The sequence below is a fragment of the Mytilus californianus genome, unplaced genomic scaffold (assembly GCF_021869535.1).
Source record: "Mytilus californianus isolate M0D057914Y unplaced genomic scaffold, xbMytCali1.0.p SCAF_12, whole genome shotgun sequence".
Classification (NCBI taxonomy): domain Eukaryota; kingdom Metazoa; phylum Mollusca; class Bivalvia; order Mytilida; family Mytilidae; genus Mytilus; species Mytilus californianus.
In genome coordinates, this window is record NW_026262604.1 from 65055608 (window position 1) to 65080427 (window position 24820).

Genomic DNA, 24820 nt, shown 5'->3' on the forward strand with positions numbered 1-24820 from the left:
ACACGAACCCCATAAAAAAAACTATTAGTGCTCCGGGAGAGTAAGTAGATCCTTCTCCACAAATATCACCCATCGTATTAGCTATGTAAGTACAAATTAAGTGATAAATCTAATTTGGTAGGTCACATTCAAGGAAAAGAGGACACGAAACAACACTCTAAGCGGAATAACTCTGGTTTTGGATTTTAGATTAACAAGCTAAAGTAGTTTCAATATGAACATGAAAATTTTAATACAAAATGAATATTTTGATGCATGGAATAAGTTCGAGTGTTCTGTCTTTTTGTTTCACTTGCAGGAACAATCCGATTTACATTTACACGTTGAAGGTCCTGTACATCCTGCTTCACACGCACAGCTACCTGAAAGTAGGAACACAGTTTTCATTAATTTGACAGTTTTATTCTATTTTATTATGAAATAGACACTGCAACTTCACAGTAATTTGTTTTCGTTTGCACCTCTTTATATACAATAGAAGAAGAAGAAGATCTTTTATTTCCATTAAATGGGCTCACAAAAAGCATAACACGATATTAAATCAATGTCAGAAAAATATCAACTTTTTTAAGTGAGGCTTAGAAACTTCTACTGTTTTGTGCCGAAAACAAAAAAGTTAATATTTGTCTGACATTTACTTAATATTGTTTTTATACTCTAGCTAAAAGTGACTACAAAAAGTTATGCAAATGCAAACACGAAAAATAAAACGTATTGTTCATCCCTTAACGAACCCCAAATTGTGAAGAAAAAGTGACGTGGCATGAAGTCGATATTGCACGAAATATCCCTTTGTTACTATATTTGGAAGATAAAGACAACTAGAAGTATTATAGCTGCAGTGTAAAAATCCGTAAACACAATTTTAGGTAGGTGAAGAGACTTTCAATTTAGAATGGACAGGTGAAATGTATTTTTCAAGAGAGTATAGTTATCTATATTAAATAATGATTTAGTTTTTGAAAGCTTCAGGTCAATTCAACTTTATATCTTAATAAACAGCTGCGCCTAGAGCGCATGATACACCAGTCGCATTTTTTACGAATAAAGTTCAATAACTCCTCAATGTCATATCAAAAATTTGTGAATAACTAAAGAGAGGTTATCTTAATTGATTTAAACCATTCACCAAAGTTTAATGAAAACTGCTCAAAGCACTTTAAAGGTATTGTCTGAAAACTAGAAAATCACCCCTTTTTATGAATAAAATCCCATAACTCGGAAGCGTAAAATCTAAAATTTATAAAAATTAAAAGGGAGCTTACATCAATAGATTTAAACAATTCTCCGAAGTTTCTTGAGAACTGCAGAAAGCATTTTTGAGTTATTGTCCGAAAACATTTTTTAATGAATACAACTCAATAACTCAGAAACATAACATCTAAAATTTATAAAAATCAAAAGGGAGCTCATGTTAATAGATATGAACAATTGACCAAAGTTTCTTGCAAATCGGTGAAAGCATTTTTGAGTTATTGTCCGAAAACTGGAAAATCCCCCCTTTTTTAATAAATAAAACCCCATAACTCAAAAACGTAAAATCTAAATTTAAAAAAAAAAAACCAAAGGGAGCTCACATCAATAGAACAATTCACCAAAGTTTTATTCAAATTGGTTGAAGCTTTTTTGAGTTAATGTCCGACATGTTGACGACGGACGGACGGACAGACAGACGGACAACGGTATACCATAATACGTCCTGTAAACGGGCGTATAAAAAGAAACAATTTCATCCACTCCCCAAAACCACTAGCCAATCTACATGTCATACCAAAGGTGTGTTAGAGAAAACTAGATATCAATTTCTTATTATTTTACCTTTGAATAAATAACTGACCGTTATATTACAAATATAAATGATACCATATATGTTTGTATACAAGAAAATAGGAAGGCAAACTTACCTTAACACTTGCAAACTACTTTACATCCGGAACATTTACAGCCACCTGCACACTTGCAGGCGTCACCACAGCGACAACCTTCACCGTTGCAGCCAGTGCCACACATACAAACATTTGCTACAAACAATCAAAAAACAAACTAAAAGTTCTGACATTGTACAGTTTGATATTTCTTTTTTCATGAAAAATCACTAAAGACAAATTTAGTATTTTGATTATAATAAAAGAGAAACAAGTAATCTGAGAGTATTGCATGGCAATACATAGTCCCTTACCGGTTAAAAATTAATTGTACTGGAACAAAATGCTAACTTGATATATAACTTGTCATGGTGTAAACTATACAACAAATATCAAGTCAATATCTTCAAGCATGACGGCAAAAAGTGCGGAAAACTGATAATTTAAGTGAATTTTCTAAGTCCAAGGACTATAACTCTGCAAAAAATCATCAAAACCGAAACGAAATTCAAACTTGGTCTGTAACTTGTCATGATAAAACTATATACCAATTATCAAATCAATATCTTCAAGCATGACGAAAAAAAGTGCTGAAAACTGATTATTTAAGTGAATTTTCTAAGTCCAAGGACCGTAACTCTGCAAAAAATCATCAGACCGAAACAAAATTCGAACTTGATCTGTAACTTGTCATGATAAAACAATGTACCAATTATTAAATCAATATCTTCAAGAATGACGGAAAAAAGTGCGGAAAACTGAATATTTGAGTGAATTTTTTAAGTCCAAGGACTTTTACTCTGCACAAAATTATCAGACCGGAACAAAATTCCAACTTGATGTTTAACTTGCTATGATAAAACAATGTACTAAATATCAAATCAATATCTTCAAGGATGAAGAAAAAAAGTGTGGAAAACTGATTTGCCGGACTGACAGAAGGACAGACAGACGGACAGACGGACGGAGTGCAAACCTAAAGTCCCCTTCGACTTCGTCGGTAGGGGACTAATAATATCAGCTGCATGGACCATGAAATTCCAAATGCAGCACTAACGGTGATAATATGTAATTCACACCATTTCCTGTTTTCAATTGTCGGTAAAAATCAATAAGTTATTTTAAAGTATATTCTTTCTAGTTACGTATCGAAAAGTAAATAAATGTTGAGCTATGTATATATACTGCCTCATTATAAAATAAAATTTAATAGAAGTAACGTTACGTTCAGAAAAGATTTCACTATTATTTGAATCAACATAATAGTAATTTAAACATTTACCTGCTTTAGCCTGAAACAAGGTAACATTTTTAAAAGGCCCCTATCATTTTGCATTATATCATTGTGTAGATTAGAAGTTAAACGTTTAAAGAAGCAAACAATGATTTGAAAAAGGGGGATGGCACTGGTAAATCACATTGTAACGTGTAAATCGATTTATATTATCATTAAAATGTGAGCACTGGTAAATCGTTGAATGGATACACACAAACAATCAGCATAAAATTTAAATTTTGAACATGACTTTGTACTTACTTTCGATACAGTTACAAGGTCCTGGCATTTTTAATTCGTCGTAGTATCTCTAATAAGTTTGATATTTGTGCTTTCTGATATATATATATATTGATTTACAATCGTGTGAAGACCCGTGTGCAAAACAGATATGTCTGTTTATATGTCTGTTTATATGTTCGTGTGAAAATCCGTGTGCAAATTTGAGGTTCGACATAGTATGTTGCGTCTTAACATCATCTATACTACTATTTCTGTGTTGTCAGCTGTTGGTAAATTCAATAAAGGCATAATTGTTTGTGTTTATGAAATATTATTATCACATATAAACACAGTTTGATATTGATTTCTCGTTATTTCCTCCAAAGTACAGGTATGTCGAGTAACATGTCAACCCTTTTGAAAGCCTCATCATATTTACACCGGAAATAACAAGTTCCAGTTTAAACCCGATTATGTCAGATGTCAGATGATGTCATGTTAAATTCACACGTACAATAATTTATAATTTCTGGCAACCTTCCAACGTAAGGACAAATCAACATTTAACTATGTCAACTGACCACTCAGACTGACCAAGATATCTCGAGTGTGATATAGTGTACCCATTAAGTTAACATAATTGATAAATACTTGATTAAAAGACGTAAACAATCCTTTTAAAGGAAATGTTCGGTATGTTTACAGGAACCCAGCAAAAAAACGTAAATTTTAAATACCAAAACGGAAAACAATCGCTTGATAATGTAAGCGTCTGGTAACTTCCTTGATAAGGAAATTTCATAGTGGGTAAGGCTTTGAAGCGTGGAAAATGCGAGGTTCGTCTCATTGCAAGTTGTTCAATTTAGTTTAGTAGGTTTTGTTAAAATTGAAACATAAAAGAGAAATCAATAAAGACGGGTAACTCTATGGTAGATTTTGAAAGAAAAACCTTAAAGCATTACTCAATCTGCTTTCTTTGAAAATACTATGTTGTTGGTAAATAAACTACTCAATTCAAATCATTACCGTAATTAACATCTACTTTTAAATTATCAACTTTTTATCGTGTTTAGATTTTGAGAATTTGCAATTTCGTTATAAAAGGATGATAAAGTGATCTTCTGCAAAGTCGGCCCATTGATAGTTAGAGATGCGAAATTTTACTTTCATAAAACTATTTATAGTTTTTAACTTATAGAAATTGAATATATATACACATACTGTTAGTCATTTTAATTTGTAATACACAAAATTATTAGAGAAACTGACAACAGAATCTATTACACTAGATCTGAGGTTGTGAGTTCGAACACCGCTCGTGGCAGGTACGTTCGACTCAGAAAACTGCTTACTCTTCCGGAGCACCTGAGATCACCCCGGTTTTTTTCGGGGTGCGTGTTGCTTTAGTTTCTATGTTGATTTTTGTGTACTGTTGTTTGTCTCTTGGTCGTTTTTCGTTTTTTTCATGGCGTTGGCAGTTTGAGTTCTATTTATGAGTTTGAACATCCCCTTTTCCCACCGATTTTCGGTTCTCTCTGGTTTCTACTGCTACCTCCACCATAAAAATCAGGCCGCCTTGATATAGCCAAGATGAGAACTGAATTGACTTAGATGCATAACACGACATGACGTGATTGTGAACCAAACAAAATTTTGAAAATATTAGTTCAACTTCGTTATGAGTAACTCTTGTTCTTTAAAACACCAACGCTTAAAAGTAACTCTCAATATAAAAATAAGGAGATGTGGTATGATTGCCAATGAGACAACTATCCACCAAAAGTTCAAGTGAAGTGGATGTAAGCAGTTATAGGCAACCGAACGGTCTTCACCAATGAAAAAAAACCCATACCGTACGGTCTTCAACAATGAGATAAACCATACCGTACGGTCGGCTATAAAAGGCCCCGACATGAAAAATATGATTCAGAAACAATTTCTCCTGAATTTGTTTACATATATGCAATCTCCCAATCATGCCCTATAGATGTCGGTCCAATATCCCCCGTATTTGTTTACGTATATGCAATCTCCCACACATGCCCTATAGAGGTCGGTCCAATTTCCCCTGTATTTGTTTACGTATATGCAATCTCCCACACATGCCCTATAGAGGTCGGTCCAATTTCCCCTGTATTTGTTTACGTATATGCAATCTCCCACACATGACCTATAGAGGTCGGTCCAATTTCCCCTGTATTTGTTTACGTATATGCAGTCTCCCACACATGCCCTATAGGGGTCGGTCCAATTTCCGCTGTATTTGTTTACGTATATGCAATCTCCTACACATGCCCTATAGAGGTCGGTCTAGTTTCCCCTGTATTTGTTTACGTATATGCAATCTCCCACACATGCCCTATAGAGGTCAGTCCAATTTCCCCTTTATTTGTTTACGTATATGCAATCTCCTACACATGCCCTATAGAGGTCGGTCCAATTTCCTCTGTATTTGTTTACGTATATGCAATCTCCCACACATGCCCTATATAGGTCGGTCCAATTTCCGCTGTATTTCTTTCAATCACAGGGTCAAAATCTAAAAATAGTTAAAACCTTCTGTTAATGGAGATGAAGTCTATATGATGCTGTCATACATATTCCCAACAATTTTACATATATTTCAAATAGATAAAAATTAAATTCAGCGATCCTGATTCAGCTGATGAAGACAATATTGCAAATCTAACATGCTTTTGTAAAATTTTGCATCGAAAGACGTATCTTACCAAAAATAATAACATGTATACAAAAAGCTATTTATAGCTTTACTTCCCACAGAATTTTGGTTGTTGTTAAGGATATCCTGCATATATCTTTTTTGGATAAATACTAAAATTTCGTCAAATCTGTCAGATTTACAGTTTCGAGCTATTTTGAGGCGTTTTTTTTTTACTTGCTCATGTGTTAAAAATTACACCAAAATGTTGTTAAAACCTTTTAAAGTATATATTTCAGTCTAATATATTTTGAATCGAAGAAAAGATTGGAGGATAAAGAAAAACCATGGCGGCTTTTGTATTTTGAATAAATTAATCAACGAACTATTATAATCATATTTATAGAGACGATCGATGAAGGATAGAAGTGTTATCCACGTGGTATTAAAACTTACAAAGTATGATGGTAATGCATATTCTGTATGCAAATATAAATGAGGGTATGGAAGGGGGTCCTTCAATTCTGTATTCTTTAAATTTTTAAGCCATTTTCTCTATTCTTTATAGATTTTGCTCATTTTTTTTATCCTTTATTGATTTTGTCCATTTTTCTTTATTCTTTATATTTAAACACCCCATTATCGCGTCATGAACAGATAAAGACAATCATATCAGTAAACTTGGAACCTAATTTTCTTATATACTAGTAAATAAATTTGTATTTTGTAGACATGCGTATGTGACAGTTTAATTGTCGCTGCAGGAGCTACAAATTTTAATATGCCTGTTACCTCAGAAACCAGAAACCAAATCGAGAGTAAGTCTTATTGGGTTTTTGATTGTGTGTTGAATAATTAATACCAAATACACGATAGTCTCCTTTCATTGTGTGTTGGATAATTAACACCAAATACACGATAGTCTCCTTTTTAGTTACTTCACGATAAGTACCGAATTTACATCGGTAGTATTAACGGTCAGTCATTCATTTAATCATTCAAACATTAAAATTGCGAATAAATAATTTATGACGCGAAGTATGATTTTATAATATAACAGATAATGCTGCTTCAAGAAAACTTATTTTCATTTCCACCCTAAAAATCAGTGCACACATATTTTCGTAATAAAAGACTCAATTTTTCTATAAAAAAGTATGAAATATAATTTTCGCTGATGCACAGTTAGCTATAATGATAATTTAATTTGTTGAATATTCAGGTCAACCTTGTGATTATATTTAAAAATAAAGATACAGTTTTACCCCCTTCCCACAACCACTCGCCCACATATACCAAACAATCAAAGCTCCAAACACGTTTTAGAGAACGGGTATTTATTTATTCGCAATTTTAATGTTTGAATGATTAAATGAATGACTGACCGTTAATACTACCGATGTAAATTGATACTTTCAGACAAGTTTCCATACATATTTATGAATAAGAAAAACTATGTCATACACTGACATAACAAACATGCTATAATTTTAAGTACGAGTCGTTATCTCTTTTTGGTACTGATATTGTTCCTTGTGAGTTGTTGTTTAAAGTTAAAAATTCAAGTAAGTAAGTCGATGATTTTTTTTTTTTGTGTTTTATTTATTTATTCATTTATTTATTTTTAATAAATTTTCTAAAATCTTAACTCAGTTTTACTCATCTAATGTGTTCTTGATCATATCAATATCTTCATCAATATACAATAAGAAAATGTGGTATGATTGCCAATGAGATAACTCTCCACTAGATACCAAATGACATAGGAGTTAACAACTATAGGTCACCGAATGGCCTTCAACAATGAGCAAAACTCATCACGCATAGTCAGCTATAATAGTCCAGGAAATGTCAAATGTAAAACAATTCGAACGAGAAAACACTAATCTCTTATTACAGCTGAGTATTATAAGTATTAGTCTGTTACGCCCCAACAGAACAAAGCGACTATCTCGAACCGATGAACATGAGAGAACAAGTTTTAAATGTTACTAGCAGCATACATTTACACGTTGTAGGTCCAGTATTCTCTTGCTTCAATCGCACAGGTTACTGAAAGTAAGAACACAGTGTCCTTTTATCTAACAGTTTTCTTCTTTTCTATAATGTTATAAAAAATGCAGCTTCAAGAAAACGTATTTGCATTTTTACCCTTAAAATCAGTGCAAACATATTTTCGTAATAAAAGACTTTCAAATTATCTTTGAAAAGTATAAAATTTTATTTTCGCCAGAGCATGGTTATCTATAATGATGATTTAGTTTTTGAAAACTTCAGATCAATCTCATGATTATATTTTAAAAAAAGAAGGAACAATTTCATCCCCTTCATGTTTGAATGAAGAACTGACCGTTAATACCATATCGATGTAAATTTATAATTTATCAATAAGATATGTACAACTAAGTTACAATGACCTTTGATAGAAAGACAAATTAATATCCATCCTACAGTGACTTAACAGACATACTATAATATCAAGTACGAGTCGTTTCTCTTTTCGGTATTACAATTGGCCCTGTGACTCATTGTTTAAATTTAAATGTTTAAATTAGTCGATAATTTCAATAGCTAACATAAAACTATAGAGGAGTATTTCTAATTCAAGTATCAAAAACTTCAATATGACAAGACAGGCGCTATGGACATGCACCCCCAACTATTTCTATATATTTCCATATATTTGGGTTTTTTCTAGCTTTTATTTGTTTTAATAAATATTTTTTATTATATTAACTCAATTTCACTCATTTAAAGTATTCTTGCTCTTATCAATATGATGTTGCAATAACAGTAGTTTATATATTCCGTTTTCTGCTGATAAGGCATACATTCTTTATTACAGCTGATTATTAGTGTGTTATGCCCCAACGAAACAAACAGGCTATATCAAACCGATGAACATGAGGGGACAGGTTTTAAATGTTACAAGCAGCATATAGTCGAGAATTGAAAAAAATGCCCTTTGTACGTAATTGCACATTCATCTACTTGATTTCTAACGCACCACAAGCGTCACCTTTTATGTTTTACTGCCTGGATATCTATTAAATTACGATACTACCCCTGAGACGAAGACACACACTTCTTCAAGCGCACTAGGCTCCTCTAGGGGTAAAGCTCTTGGTTGCTTCTTGATTTTTCAACCACATGAACGTAAGAGCACGCGTTGTCAGCACTACAGTACAGTTTGATTGATGTACTAGTATGTGTTAATGTTAACTAAATATGCTGTGAAAGACTAGGGGAGGGACAAGTTTAAAGTTTCTGATATATTTTTTGACGTAAATCTTTTGTTCAAACTCTCCAGTTTTTTCAGGAATGGAGAGTTATTTTCTATTGTTCGTCTTCATTCATCCGGACGTTTTGCCCTTAGGATATTTCCATGGGCACTTTTCTTAGAAAGTGTTCACCCATGGGAATAAATCTCAAGGACGTAACGCGATATTGAATGAAGATGAAATCTACTAAAACGACTGATACTGGATTTTTCAAATTGGGATTGTAGTAATACAATGGACACTAAATATCTCATTATTTACAAACAGCTTTTATTAACGAGTCGTAATTTCATTGTGTAAAATATAGTATCGTATTCACTAAAATTCAACAATATAATCCACAATTTGTTTTCCGATGCAAATCTTGGCTGAATTTTTGTCACGGTTAGTATCCAAGTGGGTAAAAACGAATATTTTCCATTGAGTTCCATTCCTCTTCTGTGCATTTACAAAATATCAAATGTGTTAACTGTGTGTAAGTCAGTGTATTCCATAGTAATATTGAGCACAATAACATTATTCAATAATGAAAGTAAGAGAAAATATGAGACAATATCTGAAAAAGTCAAATTTTTGACAATAGGAAAAACCCAAAAAAAAATGTCTTTAAAACCGGTATTTTAATAGCACAAATCGAAGAACACACATTGAGGATCTAGGAACTGTTGTCTTTAATTCAAACAATTGTTAAATGTGGTAACTATAGCAATTTAAAAAATGGTACAAAAAGTTCCAGTTCTTTCCTGTTACCAAAGTGAATCAATTTAAAAAAGTTTCTAATGGGAATAAGGAATAAGTTTAAGATACTATTTGTGGTTTACTAGTATATCCTGCAATAGTTTATCAAATGCCAATTATTCATTTTAGCATTTGCAATACAAAAGGTTAAGAAATATACTAAAATATAGTCCGATATGTCGGTAACATGACAGAATCTTGAGTAACAGGACAAGTCACAGGACAGAGTTGGTAACAGGAAGGAATTTTTTTTCAAAACAATTGCTTTATTCCATAGTTTAAGAAAAATACATCATTTCAGATTGGCCACAATTGAAAGATAACAGCAAACAATGTCATTTATCTTTTGAAACTGTATTTGCAAGATGACAAATCTGCCTAGGTAATGAAAAATTCTAAAATAAATTCCTCTCTGTTACCATCTACTATATATACTAGAATTGCACAATGTTCTCTGCTGTGATCAAAAGTAAAAAAACCTGTCTTTTCATTCAATATACTGTATATTATATTGAGATTTATTCAATATGATGATCATAACTTATATTAAATGAAATGTTTGACATATAGTAGATTAACTTTGTGATTCATCAGTAAAATTGTCTTTAACATCCTTCCTGTTACTGATTATGGTTATGCTGTTACTTTTTATTGTGTAACAGAAAGGAATTACGCGATACTTTTTGTCCTTTTTATCACATTAAATGTAAGTGTATTTCCTGTGACATATAATTTTTAAAAAGATGATATAAAAACACACTTAATGTTGAGGTGCACACATAGAAATATTCTTAGAAGGTGCAAGAAAGGTTATAACAGGATAGAACACCAATAAGTATTTTTCTATAAATTCTTTCCTTAGATGGGCTAGGATTTTCAAACCTGGCCGCCCGTCCAATTATTTCTTTGTACTAATGCATTCAGGAAATGATGCTCTTCACAATGCGTTATGGGAAAAAAACTCTTGGTCTTGTAAACATTTCCACAGGTAAAAAAAAACCCAGTGGTAACAGGAGGTAAATTACCCCTTGGGACAAAAATATTTTTTCTCTTAAATTTGCAAAATTTTATTACATGCTTTAGTTATAATAAAAAAAAGACTAATTAGGGGCAAGTTTATTATATAATACATCATATATGTGATAATCGGACGCCTGTTTAATTAATTTGGATATTATTTAAATGATTTAGTTTTCAAAAAAACACAGGGGACAACATGATTTTAGGGGGGGGGGTTGAACATTTAGATTACAATATTTTATTGGAAGAAATATAAGAATGAGTGTTTAATTCAAGAGTTGGTGCATTATATACTTTAGTTAATACTGAAACTTAAACTTTTCCAAAAAGATGGTTGAATAAAAAAATAATTGCTGGTGAAAGATGAAACATGGAAATTAGACTTTTTCAGATATTGTCTCATATATATTTCTCATAAAGATTTGATTTTAATTTTGCCGTTGAAGATATCATTTCCTTGAAATATTTTGATTTTGTACAGTAAAAATCGTTTGTTGCATATTTATATATATATAAATGAAAAACACAAAATATTCGGATAGTTTCTACAATAATATTGTGGTTTAATAGAATAAATAGTCCAAGAAACTGAAATGGTCAAAATGGTGTATTCGGTATTTTATTTGATTGTTCGCTGTTATAATTTAGATATTGTACTAATGAATACAATTTGAGGGGATATGGATATCATTTGAATAAGGCTTGTGTTAAATATTGGGCGGGTTTTTTATTCAATTTTCAAAAGAAACGCGTAACATAATCGAATTCATTCACTGTTGTTATATGTCCAGTGGCAAATATAAGAGTTATATGGGCAGTGCAAATAAACGGCGTTAATCTTGAAAAAATGTTTAAATGAATTTAAAAGGTGGTTGTCAACTTAAGATAAATGCATACAAAACGGAATCTAGAAATGCTTTTAATCATGCGTATTTTTGTATCTAAAACTTTTTTGCTTCCTTTCTGAAAGTAGGGAAGAATGAAAAATACTTTCAGTTTGCTTGTATTGCTATTCAAAAAAATGCATACAAGTTTTGTTCGTTGTAATTAGCAAAGGGAAAGACAAAATGTTGGGTTGTGCATAAAATACTGTTTTCTTGTTTCATTTTATTTCATCAAATAAAATGGTTTGAAATATAGAATCACATTTTGTTTTCGATATGACTTAAAATCGAGCACACCGTTATTAGTTAAATAACCTATACTAGAGTGTTACATACCTGGAAATTCATTCTAGTTGTACCATTTCACTTTTCACAGACGATTCTACATCCAATATTTATCAAACGAAAAACACACATAATCTATTAACATATATGCATAAATACTAGTTTGTTTATACTATCCCGAAATACCACTTAAAGACACAAATAAATATCCTTTCAGTCCCACTACAAAAACGACGTGCGTATCTGTGAGCCAAAATTTGTTCCTGTGATAAAAGTTCCAGTGGAACAAATATCAAATGAAATATAGACCGGGAGAACTTTTTTCACAGACAATTTCTATTTACAAATGTAAGTATAAAATAAGTTCCACACTTTACCTTGTTAAATAAGTTCTGGGTTTATAAAATTTGTTCCTTACATTGTGAAATAAGTTCATATTCTATGAAATTTGTTCCTTACCCGGTGAAATAAGTTCCTAGTCTGTGAAATATGTTCCACTGGTTATACAACTTATCTTTAATAATGAGCATTGTCATTAGTGAGTTTAAAGTTATCATTCAAGTACATTATAAAACAAGCAATACATTGATAATATATAATAATAAAAAGTGTAAACATCCAATATGGATCCTTTGGATATTACTGGAAAGGTATTGTGAGTGATACAAAACAATATGTTCAACAATGTGAAACACAAGAAGGCTAAAACTGCAATTCCAGAGCTCACATTTGTCCCTGTTGGTAGAAGAGTTTGCAATTGGGGGAAGATAGGAATAGATCTGATAGGACCTTTCCTGACTCAACAGAAGCAATCATTATCATCTAATGGCTACAGATACAATCCTTTATATTACATTTATGTAGGCCTTAATTAAATATTTAAGTATCATTCAAGTATGTTCAAGAAAACTTAATACATAAATGAAGTGAAAAATTGAAAACAACACGTTTAATAATTTCATGCGTCCGAAACGCGTTTCTGGATTTACCTTCATCAGGAACGCTCAAAGCCAAACATTTGAAATCCGAGGGATGTACAAGTACCGAAACAGTTGAAGAGCTATATGACAAAAATACCTAAAACAAATATATTACCTTACTGGTTTAAGTTTAATGTATTGATGAATTCAGAAAATGTACCCAATAAGTTTATAAACTGACATGCAGTATGAATTGACGCGGTATATTTATATCTGTATATTTTGCATTTAAACATTTAAATATGTTTTTTACAACTTTAAATATAAGGATTTTTCCTACATGTTAACATTTAAATTATATAATATGTTTATGAGTTTTGATTTTGTTTGAGGATTTGATTTGATTTGATTTTTGGTGTTTTAACGCCACTTTTAAGCACCGCTTTTGTGCTATTTCGTGGCGGCCAGTTTTTATTGGTGGAGGAAGCCGGAGCGCCCGGAGAAAACCACCGACCTTCGATAGGAAAACTGACAATCCTAGTCAATTAAGATTGGAGTCGAGTGCACCCGCACGAGCGGGGTTCGAACTCACAACCTCAGTGTTGACTGGCTAGTGATTACAGTAGTAACTACTTAGACCACTCGACCACCGAGGCCCCTTTGTTTGAGGATAATATGTTTGTAAAATGAAACCATAATAAAGGGAAATAACTGTTTAATCTGTCTACAAATGTGCATTCTATTATAGGAACATTTTAATCAGATAACAGATAATTTTAAATATGTTTAAACCGATTGTTGTATGTCTTTCTTCTATGTCTTCTATAGCTAGATAATTTCATTTTTAGACAGGAAGTTTTCATACTGTTTGAATAGATAAGCTAGCTTAGAAATTGTATAAATAACACAACCGATGTAACATATATTATATGTATGAGTGTATGTTAGTTTTTTTTTCGGTTTGTCACAAACATGTTAAATTTGTTTATATGACAATAAAGATTATTATTTTTTTTCAAGTATGTTTTGACTATGGTTGACTATCTTTCAAAGTGGCCGGAATCTGTACCAATCTACTCAAAATCCTCTAGTGAAGTCGCATCAAAAATGGCAGATACAATATTTAGATTTGGACCTCCAGATCAAGTTATTTCGGACTGTGGTGGGGAATTCAAAGTAAAGTTCTTGACCATCCGTTTAAAGATTACAATATAAGACATATTACAACAAGCCCGTATCACCCCCAAAGCAGTGGTTTAGTTGAAAACATTAATAGCACTCTTAAAACAATGATTAATAAATTGGTTGACCAAGAACCTGAGAAATGAGATTTATTTATAAACGAAGCATTATTTGCCTACAGAGTTGGTATTCATGAAAGCACTAAAGTGAACCCCTTTGAAGCTATGTATGCGAGAAAGCCCATCTTAATAAATGAAAAAGGAATTGCGCCTATTGTTCAGCTAAATGAAATTAATGTGGAAATTGTAGATGAGCTGGTTGCCAGGAGGAAGATCATAGAAAATAAAATAATAGAAAATGTACAGATTGCTCAAAAGAGACAAAAAGTTAATTACGATAACCGTCACTATGTATCTGAACAAACTTATGAGGAAGGACAACAAGTTTTATTAAAAAATTTCCACCGCAAAGCTGGCTTAGCAACCGTATAACAATTGAGGTATCAGGACCCATATTCAATCAAAAAGTATTGCGGCAAAGGTAACTATATGCTCAGTAATGGTGAAAAAAATATTGGACCTCACAATCAGAAGAATTCGAAAATTTGGTATCAACCTGATGCTAACAACAACAATAAGGATGATGATGATGATGATGATGATGATAATCAAATGGAAGATGATAATTTGGCAACTGCGAGTACAAATGAAAACGTAGCTAATGTCAGTGCAATGAACAAATTAGTTGTCACTGAAGCACAGGTCCATCATGTGTCATGTGTATACCATTCAGATTCAGATGTTGATCTTCCATCAGGCCAGGCAAATTTCATGTTAACCGATGACATGTCATCAGAGAAATCTTTGAACACATACTTTAATATGTCAACTTTGTCTAATACGTCTGTTGTCAACACATCTGTTGATCATGACAGGATAGATGTTCTAGAATCAGGCCATGTTGATACCTCAACTCCTGTCCTACGCAAGTCCAAACGAGCCAAAATGTCGCCAATCTTTTATATATGAATATTACGATTAAACATATTTGTTACTTTGTATCAGAATTTGTAGAAAAATTAAAATAGTCACGGTGTTTAAATTATTTATCACCGTTGTTAATCTTAATTGTGCATTTGTTTTTTATTAAATATTATCTACTTACAACAGATATGCTGACTTAATTTGATATTTCAAAAATTTTTAACTTTTATAACGGGAATTTATTTTACTTTTTTTTAAACAATTTATATCGGAACGAAATTCATGGCGCTGTGATATTTGTTCCGGAACTTATTTCACATTTGGTTAAAAATTAGTTCCGGAACAACTTTTACAGGGCTGGAACATATTTTCAGATACGGGCCTCCGCTCCATTATTTCCCAGGAATGAACAGTTATTTGGACTTTCTCTATAACATCATTATCTTTATGTGACATGTGAAGACAAAACTGAAATAACACAGTGCGTTCTTTTCAGCTTGTTCTACAAATCCTCCTTACCACTTGAATGTATCAGCAGATATGGCGTTACGCAAACTTGTAATTGACGGAAGTTCAGAATGAGACACCAAAGTGTCTTCTTATTCCAGAACGTGCACATCTCACACAGGACAACTTACAATATCTAGACATGAAATTATTCAGTTGCAAAACGATCAAAGCTTCCATTGAGACCAAAGAGAAAGTTTACCGAGGCAATTGTTTTCCCTCGGTGCAAAATTTACAAAAATTAAAACAAACAAACAAAAAAGACGGGAAAACTAGAATAAAAGAAATAATTATACTTTAAGGAAGAGGCAATTTTCTTTAGCTTTGTGGGGAGACATGACTGGTCTAGTCCTGAAAGTTAGAACACTTAATTATATACACACAAATTGCAACTACTGAATCCAGTGGTATAGAAAGTTTCTTCGATTGCCGAATAAAAATCCCTCCTTGTTAGTGGTGTCCTTTTGATTGATTGATATCTGCTGAACGTTAAACGGCTAATATTGCATAATATTCAGCTAGGACATTGACATGTAAATTAAATGTGAAATGTGTTTTTTAAAAACAGCATGCATCAGACCGACCCACTGGTATTTTCAACGTGCTAGGTTTCGAGGTAATACAGGCCAACAGGAACAAATATCCCAATCGGACACATTATGCTTACTTCTAAATGGTGCGTGTCTGATGTGAGCAACAAATACCAATTCTCAAGTCTTTGGTTTGTACTAGGGATTACAACAATGATTGACCTAGCCGGGGATCGAAACAATGACAACATGCATTCGCGGCGAGCACACTACTAGAAATAATCTAGTCAGTTTTATTATTTGAGGACAATCAAACAATGACAACATGCATTCGCGGCGAGAACACTACTAGAAATAATCTAGCCAGTTTTATTATTTGAGGACAATCAAACAATGACAACATGCATTCGCGGCGAGAACACTACTAGAAATAATCTAGCCAGTTTTATTATTTGAGGACAATCAAACAATGACAACATGCATTCGCGGCGAGCGCACTACTAGAAACAATCTAGTCATTTTTATTATTTGAGGACAATCTGATGTTAATACAGATCCTGTGTCCACGGTTTGCTATACTAAATGTTGATATACATTCTGTATTTCAATCAGATTGGTTTGATGAACGAGTTGAAATGTAAGCTTAAGGTTTAATGTGTATAGCAAGTAGATTAAATCGGTTCTTTTTTACTGTCTGAAGGACATTCGTGCATTTTTCTAACTCAATTACTGTTTGTGATTACCAGATAATCATGTACTGAGAAACGAAAGCTGTAAAAACAACAATTATTTATTAAAATTGAATGAACATTTACGGACGCAAAACATTTTCAATACAAAATACATATTGTTTAACAACAAGATTATTAAAAGTTTGTTTATTTGATATCAGTGAACATCACCGATTTATGAATGATACGAGTTACAAGTATGAATGTATTATGCACGTTAACGTTGTGACAGTCTTTTTTTCACTTGCAGGAGCATCCAAATTGACATTTGCAGGTTGACAGACCAGTACAATCACATCCACATACACAAGTACCTAAAATATAATAAATACCCCTCTGAATATAGACAATATTATATCAAATCTCCAAATTTGTTAATAATTGTCAAAGGAATAATGTTACTTGTGCAAAGTGCACATTAAACTCATATGAAAAATCTTAATTGGTCGACATACCATATAACTAAAAATCAGATGTACCCACTAAACGCAGTCATATATTTGTGTTCCACCGTGAATCATGCTGTTTATTGATTTGTGCGACTTTTAAATCTGTCACGCGTTATGGGTTTTGATCATTGTTTGTAGTACGGTGACCTATAGTTGCTGTGATGTAGCTCTTACGTAATTTGTTCTCTGGTGGAGAGTTGTTTCGTTGATCATACCACATATTATTATTTTGGTAAGTAGACTAAAACTGTTATATTCTAAGACGAGACCTCTATATATATATATGCACAGACAATAGCAAACAAAAGGAACTATCAAATCCTCATCAGATCTTTTTGCTGAATGTTTGTACGTGCAATTGGATCAAATTTTATTGTCGTGTATTAGGACATTTTATGGTACATATGAAGATCTAAATCACCAATAATTCCTATTTTGTGGGGCATGGTGTTATTTTGTCTCGAGAAAAAAACATATAATTGATTTTGATAAGGAAAAAAACTAAAAAAAAAAAAGAGAAAAAAAAACAAAAACAAAAAAATAAAAAAATAAAAAAAATAGTCACATATATACAAGAACACAGCAAACTTTTTTTTTAACTTTTCTTCTGAAACGATGACTTTTATTTTCATATAATAAATGATCGGTGTCTAAACAAAAACAAATAAGAAGTTATCTATATCATGCAGACTTCGATAATCTATCATAAGTCAAGAAACAAAGAAATATGTAAATCAAAAAAATATAACCTCCTGAAAAATAAGTCATCCAATCATGCATTGTTTTAACTTTTTACGCATGCGCAATTTTGAGCAGTTACTGTACAGAAAACAAAATCACACGTTTGTTGAAATTGAAATAATATAAATAAAATGTGTATTCTTTTTCAAATACTGTAAATATGAACAAACCTGAACATCTGCAAACAAGTTTACATCCAGGATATGCACAGCCACTTGCACATTTGCAGGCGTCTCCACATTGACAACATTTTCCGCTGCATCCAGCACCACAGGAGCACACGTTCGCTACACATGAAGAAAAGGAGGCGAATAAGTTATTTGAAATGACTCATGATCAATCTTGTTATTTCAACTTGTAGCATATAAATGCCAAATATCTGACCCTTTTTTTACCTATTATTAAAATATCTTAATATTCAAGATAACGATTATTGCATGTAAACTATGAACGATATCTAGGTTTTATGATGACCATTTGATTTTCCGGGGGTGCCCGGGGGGGGGGGGGGGAGGGTGCTGGAGCATATCGAAAATGAACATTCTGCCCTGATAAGACCGCGGTAAAAAAATAAGCATGAAAATAAATGATTTTTCAATCCTCAAAAAATCCGTCTGGCCTCCCCTAGAATAATAATTGGTCTCCTCTTATGGGTGACAGTAATAGATAATGAACAATTGAAAAAGTAGACGGGAAAAGTGAGATGAGAGGTAAAAGAGGAACAAATTTAAGACATCGAGAAGAGTGTACATACTTCTTGCGCATTATAGTTATCTTAAAATTTATATCAATAAAAAAAAGTCCAAAACCGCATAATCGATTTTTATTTTTATATCTGTACTTTAAACCAAAAAATACCTTATATTTTGCTACGAATTTTCACAAAATAATGATTAAAACATCCCTTCCCTCGTCCTTTATATATTTTACAATATATCTTTGAATCTCTAATAATAACCTAAATGCACTCATTAACATTTTTTAAGACATGTGCCGTCACAATATCATGAATATGCATGATATTTGTATTCAATAACGAACACGCATTATATTTCACCACAGATTGTCTACGAGTAACAAATTAAATATTTTAGATATATATATATGGTACTTACTTTCAATGCATTTGCAAGGTCCAGGCATTTTTATTCGTTTAAGTTGGTCTGCTTACGATAAAGATTAGAATGGGTAACGCCTGATAGTATGCCGATTTTTATATAATCGTTTGAGAACAATTCGTGTGCAAAAACTGTGTTATCTGAGGTCCGACATAGTACAATCTATCTCATATGAATTCGTGTGCAAAAACTGTGTTATCTGAGGTCCGACATAGTACAATCTATCTCATATGAATTCGTGTGCAAAAACTGTGTTATCTGAGGTCCGACATAGTACAATCTATCTCATATGTCATTTTCAACATTTAAGTCTAGCTTAACTTAATAAGGACGTGGTTTAAATAGTAAAAATATGACCAATCTAAATCATTGTATATTTGGATTTTTTATTTTATTTCTAAATGTATATTAACATTTTATAACCTAACGTATGTCGGACAACATACTGACCCTTCTTGAGAGCCTCATGTCGAAATCTGTATGTCACTGCGTAATTACATAGCAATTGGTTTGAACCGGATTATGCCAGGTGATGTTTTGCACACGCTTTATGTCAGGTGATGTTTTGCTCACAGCGATATATATTTAGTTTATACTTTCTGGCACGTTTCAAAACACCTTTATGAATAAGATATGTAAAACTATGTCACAACGACATTTAATAATATGAAGGAATGATTAATATTCATCCTATACTGACATTATATTAAGTACGAGTCGTTATCTCTTTTCAGTAATAATGTTGGACCTATGAATAATAGTTGCAATTAGAATGTTTAAATTAGTTGATGATTTTAATATCTAACATAAACTATATAAGGGAGTATTACTCATTTAATGTGTTCTTGCTCTTAACAGTAGTTTATTTATGCCGTTTTGTGCTGCTTGGGCATAGACCCGTTATTACAGTTGATTATAAGCCGCTGTTACGCCACAACAGCACAAACCGAGTTTATCAAACCGATCGATGAACTTGAAGGAACACGTTTTGAATGTTACAAGCAACATGCATTTACACGTTGTTGGTCCAGTACATCCTGCTTCACACGCAAAGATACCTGAAAATAAGAACACAGTTTTCTTTAATTTTATTATGTAACAGACAATGCTGCTTTAAGGAAACTTATTTTCATTTCCACCCTAAAAATCAGTGCACACATATTTTCGTAATAAGAGACTCAATTTATCTGTAAAAAAGTATGAAATGTAATTTTCGCTGATAGATATAAGAAGATGTGGTATGAGTGCCAATGAGACAACTCTCCATCCAAGTCAAAATTTATAAAAGTAAACCATTATGCACGGTTAGCAAAAATGATAATTTAATTTGTTGAATATTCAGGTCAATCTTGTGATTATATTTAAAAACAAAGACACAATTCTACCCCCTTCCCACAACCATTCGCCCACATATACCAAACAATCAAAACTCTAAACGTGTTTTAGAGAACGGGTATTTATTTATTCGCAAATTTAAAGTTTGAATGAATAAATGAATAACTGACCGTTAATACTACCGATATAAATTCATACTTTCCGACATTTTTCCATACATATTTATGAATAAGAAAAACTATGTCAAAATGACATTTGAAAAAGGACGATTAATATCCATCATTCACTGACATAACAAACATAAAACTATAAGGGAGTATATCTATTTACACAGGCGGTATGGAAATGTTCCCCTCTTTTTTGTGGTTTTTTTTTGTGTTTTATTTTCTTTGTGTTTTATTTTTTCTTTTTTTTTTTATTAATTGTCTAAAAATCCTAACTCAATTTCACTCATGTAATGTGTTCTTGATCATATCAATACGATGTTGCAAAAACAGTAGTTTATATATGCCGTTTTGTGCTGATGGGACATTAATATACAATAAGAAAATGTGCTATGATAGCCAATGAGATAACTCTCCCCTAGATACCAAATGACATAGGACATAGGGCATAGGTCACCGAACAATGAGCAAAACTCATCACGCATAGTCAGCTATAATAGTCCCCGATATGACAAATGTAAAGCAATTCAAACGATAAAACACTAATCTCTTATTACAGCTGAGTATTATGAGTATTAGTGTGTTACGCTCCAACAGAACAAAGCGGCTATCTCGAACCGATGAACATGAGGGAACAAGTTTTAAATGTTACTAGCAGCATACATTTACACGTTGTAGGTTCAGTACATCCTGCTTCACACGCACAGGTAACTGAAAGTAAGAACACAGTTTTCTTTGATCTGATGGTTTTCTTCTATTCTATAATGTTATAGAAAATGCAGCTTTAAGGAAACGTACTTGCATTTTTACCCTTAAAATCAGTGCACACATATTTTCGTAATAAAAGACTTTCAAATTATCTTTGAAAAGTATAAACTTTTATTTTCGCAAGAGCATGGTTATCTATAATGATGATTTAGTTTTCGAAAACTACAGATCAGTCTCATGATTATATTTAAAAATAGAAGGAACAATTTCATCCCCTTCCTTAAACCACTTGCCCATATATACCAAAAGTTCCAAACTCCAAAGGTGATTTAGAGAACGGGTATTTATTTGTTCATAGTTTTATTTTCGACTGATGAGTTTGAATAAGGCGTAATAAATTGGAAAATAAACTCTTCTCTCTTTTAACTTCCATTTTTTTTTCTACTTATGAGTTTTAATGTCCATTTTCGTATCTTTCGCCTTTCTTTTAATATTTGAATGCAGAACTGACCGTTAAAACCATATCGATGTAAATTTATACTTTCTGGCATGTTTCCGTACATATTTATGAATAAGATATGTACAACTATGTCACAATGACCTTTAATAGAAAGACAGATTAATATGCATCCTACACTGACATAACAGACAAACTATAATATCAAGTACGAGTTGTTATCTCTTTTCGGTATTAATATTGGCCCTGTGACTCATTGTTTAAATTTAAATGTTTAAATTAGTCGATAATTCCAAGAGCTACTTCAATATGACAATACAGGCGCTATGGACATGCACACTTCCTCCCCCCCAACCCCCCACCCCACCCCCCAACCCCATTTCTATATATTTCTAGATATTTCTAAATATTTGGTTTTTTCTGTATTTTATTTGTTTTAGTTAATATCTTTTATTATACTAACTCAATTTCACTCATTTAAAGTATTCTTGCTCTTATCAATATGATGATGCAATAACAATAGTTTATATATTCCGTTTTCTGTTGATAAGGCATACATTCTTTATTACAGCTGATTATTAGTGTGTTATGCCCCAACAGAACAAACCGGCTATATCGAACCGATGAACATAAGGGACAAGTTTTAAATGTTACAAGCAGCACATAGTCGAGAAATGAAAAAAAATGCCCTTTGTATGTAATTACACATTCATCAACTTGATTTCTAACGCTCCAGAAGCGTCACATTTTATGTTTAACTGCCTGGATATCTATTAAATTACGATACTAGCCCTGAGACGAAGACACATACTCCTTCAAGCGCACTAGGCTCCTCTAGGGGTAAAGCTCTTGGTTGCCTCTTGATTTTTCAACCACATGAACGTAAGAGCACGCGTAGTCAGCACTACAATACAGTTTGATTGATGTACTAGTATGTGTTAATGTTAACTAAATATGCTGTGAAAGACTAGGGAGGGGACAAGTTTATAGTTTCTGATATATTTTTGAAGTCCCTATAAAATCCTTTTAATTGTAAAATACACTTGTGACGTAAATCTTTTGTTCAAACTCTCCATTATTTTTCAGGAATGGAGAGTTATTTTCTATTGTTCGTCTTCATTCATCCCGACGTTTTGCCCTTAGGATATTTCCATGGGAACTCTTCTGAAAAAGTGTTCACCCATGGGAATAATTCTCAAGGACGTAACGCGATAGTGACTGAAGATGAAATCTACTTAAACGTTAGATACTGGATTTTTTAGAATTGGGATTGTAGTAATACAATGTACACTAAATATCTCATTAATTACAAACAGCTTTTATTTGCGAGTCGTAGTTCCATCGTGTAAATTATAGTATCATATTCACTAAAATTCAACATTATGATCCACAATTTGTTTTCCGACACAAACCTTCGCTGAATTTTTGTCACAGATAGTTTTGCATTTTCAAAATATCAAGTGCGTTAACTGTGTGTGAGTCAATGAGTTCTATTGTAATATTGAACACAATAACATTATTCAATAATGAAAGTAAGAGAAAATATATTTCATAAAGATTTGATTTTAATTTTACCGTTCAAGATATCATTTCCTTGAAATATTTTGATTTTGTACAGCAAAAATCGTTTGTTGCATTTTTATGTATATATATATCAATTAAAAACACAAAATATTCATTCGCATAGTCTCTACAATAATATTGTAGTTTAATAGAATAAATAGTCCAAAAAACTGAAATGGTCAAAATGGCGTCTTCGGTATTTTATTTGATTGTTCGTTGTTATAATTTAAATATAGTACTAATGAATTCAATTTCAGGGGGTATGGATAATATTTGAATAAGGCTTGTGTTAAATATTGGGCGGGTTTTTCATTCAATTTTCAACAGAAACCCGTAACATAATCGAATTCATTCACTGTTGTTATATGTCCAGTGGCAAATATAAGAGCTATATCGGTAGTGCAAATAAACGGCGTTAATCTTGATATAAATTTTTAAATGAAATTAATAGGTAGTTGTTTGGATTTTCGTTTCTAAAACTTTTTTGCTTCCTTTCTGATAATAGGGAAGAATGAAAAATACTTTCAGTTTGCTTGTATTGCGTGCCTGGTCTGAGCGACAAATATCAATTCTCAAGTCTTTGGTTTGAACCAGGGATCACAGCAATGCTTGACCTAGCCGGGGATCGAAACAATGACAACATGCATTCGCGGCGAGCACACTACTACAAATAATCTAGTCAGTTTGATTATTTGAGGACAATCTGATGTAAATACAGATCCTGTGTCCATGGTTTGCTATTCTAAATGTTGACATACATTCTGTATTTCATAAGATTGGTTTGATGAACGAGTTGAAATGTAATGTTAAGGTTTGATGTGTTTAGCAAGTAGATTAAATTGGATCTTTTTTACTGTCTGAAGAACATTCCTGCATTTTTTTACCCCAGTTTCGTGATTACTACTCTTAATATTTTGTACATGTTTGTGATTTCCAAATAAACCTGTACTGAGAAACGAAAGCTGTAAAATCGACAATCATTTATTAAAATTGAATGGACATTTACGATCTCAAAACATTTTTAATACAAAATATATACTTTTCAACAAATAGTTTATCTGATATCAGTTAACATCACCGATTTATTTATGAATGATATGAGTAGCAGGTATGAATATATTATGCACGTTAACGTTGTGATAGTCTTTATTTCACTTGCAGGAGCACCCAGATTGACACTTGCAGGTTGACGGACCAGTACA

At 32.2% G+C, this 24820-nt stretch overlaps 1 protein-coding gene and 1 long non-coding RNA gene across 2 annotated transcripts; both read right to left on the reverse strand.

Annotated features, from left to right (window-relative positions):
* Positions 1-207: 207 nt before the first annotated feature.
* Positions 208-3550, reverse strand: LOC127722216 (uncharacterized). Its single transcript, XR_007991695.1, has 3 exons — positions 3403-3550; positions 1905-2021; positions 208-362 (listed from the first exon to the last, which is right to left on the reverse strand). It is a non-coding gene; the product is annotated as an uncharacterized LOC127722216 (long non-coding RNA).
* A 13712-nt stretch (positions 3551-17262) lies between these two features.
* LOC127722214 (metallothionein 20-III-like) lies at positions 17263-19440 on the reverse strand. Its single transcript, XM_052229119.1, has 3 exons — positions 19389-19440; positions 18444-18560; positions 17263-17397 (listed from the first exon to the last, which is right to left on the reverse strand). The coding sequence occupies exons 1-3, from the start codon at positions 19414-19416 to the stop codon at positions 17324-17326; spliced, it is 219 nt and encodes a 72-aa protein (XP_052085079.1). The 5' UTR covers positions 19417-19440; the 3' UTR covers positions 17263-17323.
* Between the last annotated feature and the right edge of the window lie 5380 nt (positions 19441-24820).

Coding starts and splice junctions, on each gene's coding strand:
- LOC127722214 (XM_052229119.1), bottom strand. CDS start 19,416: ATGCCTGGACCTTGCAAATGCATTGAAA. Junction 18,561..19,388: donor ACCTTGCAAATGCATTGAAA/GTAAGTACCATA, acceptor CTTCATGTGTAG/CGAACGTGTGCTCCTGTGGT. Junction 17,398..18,443: donor ACTTGTTTGCAGATGTTCAG/GTTTGTTCATAT, acceptor ATTATATTTTAG/GTACTTGTGTATGTGGATGT.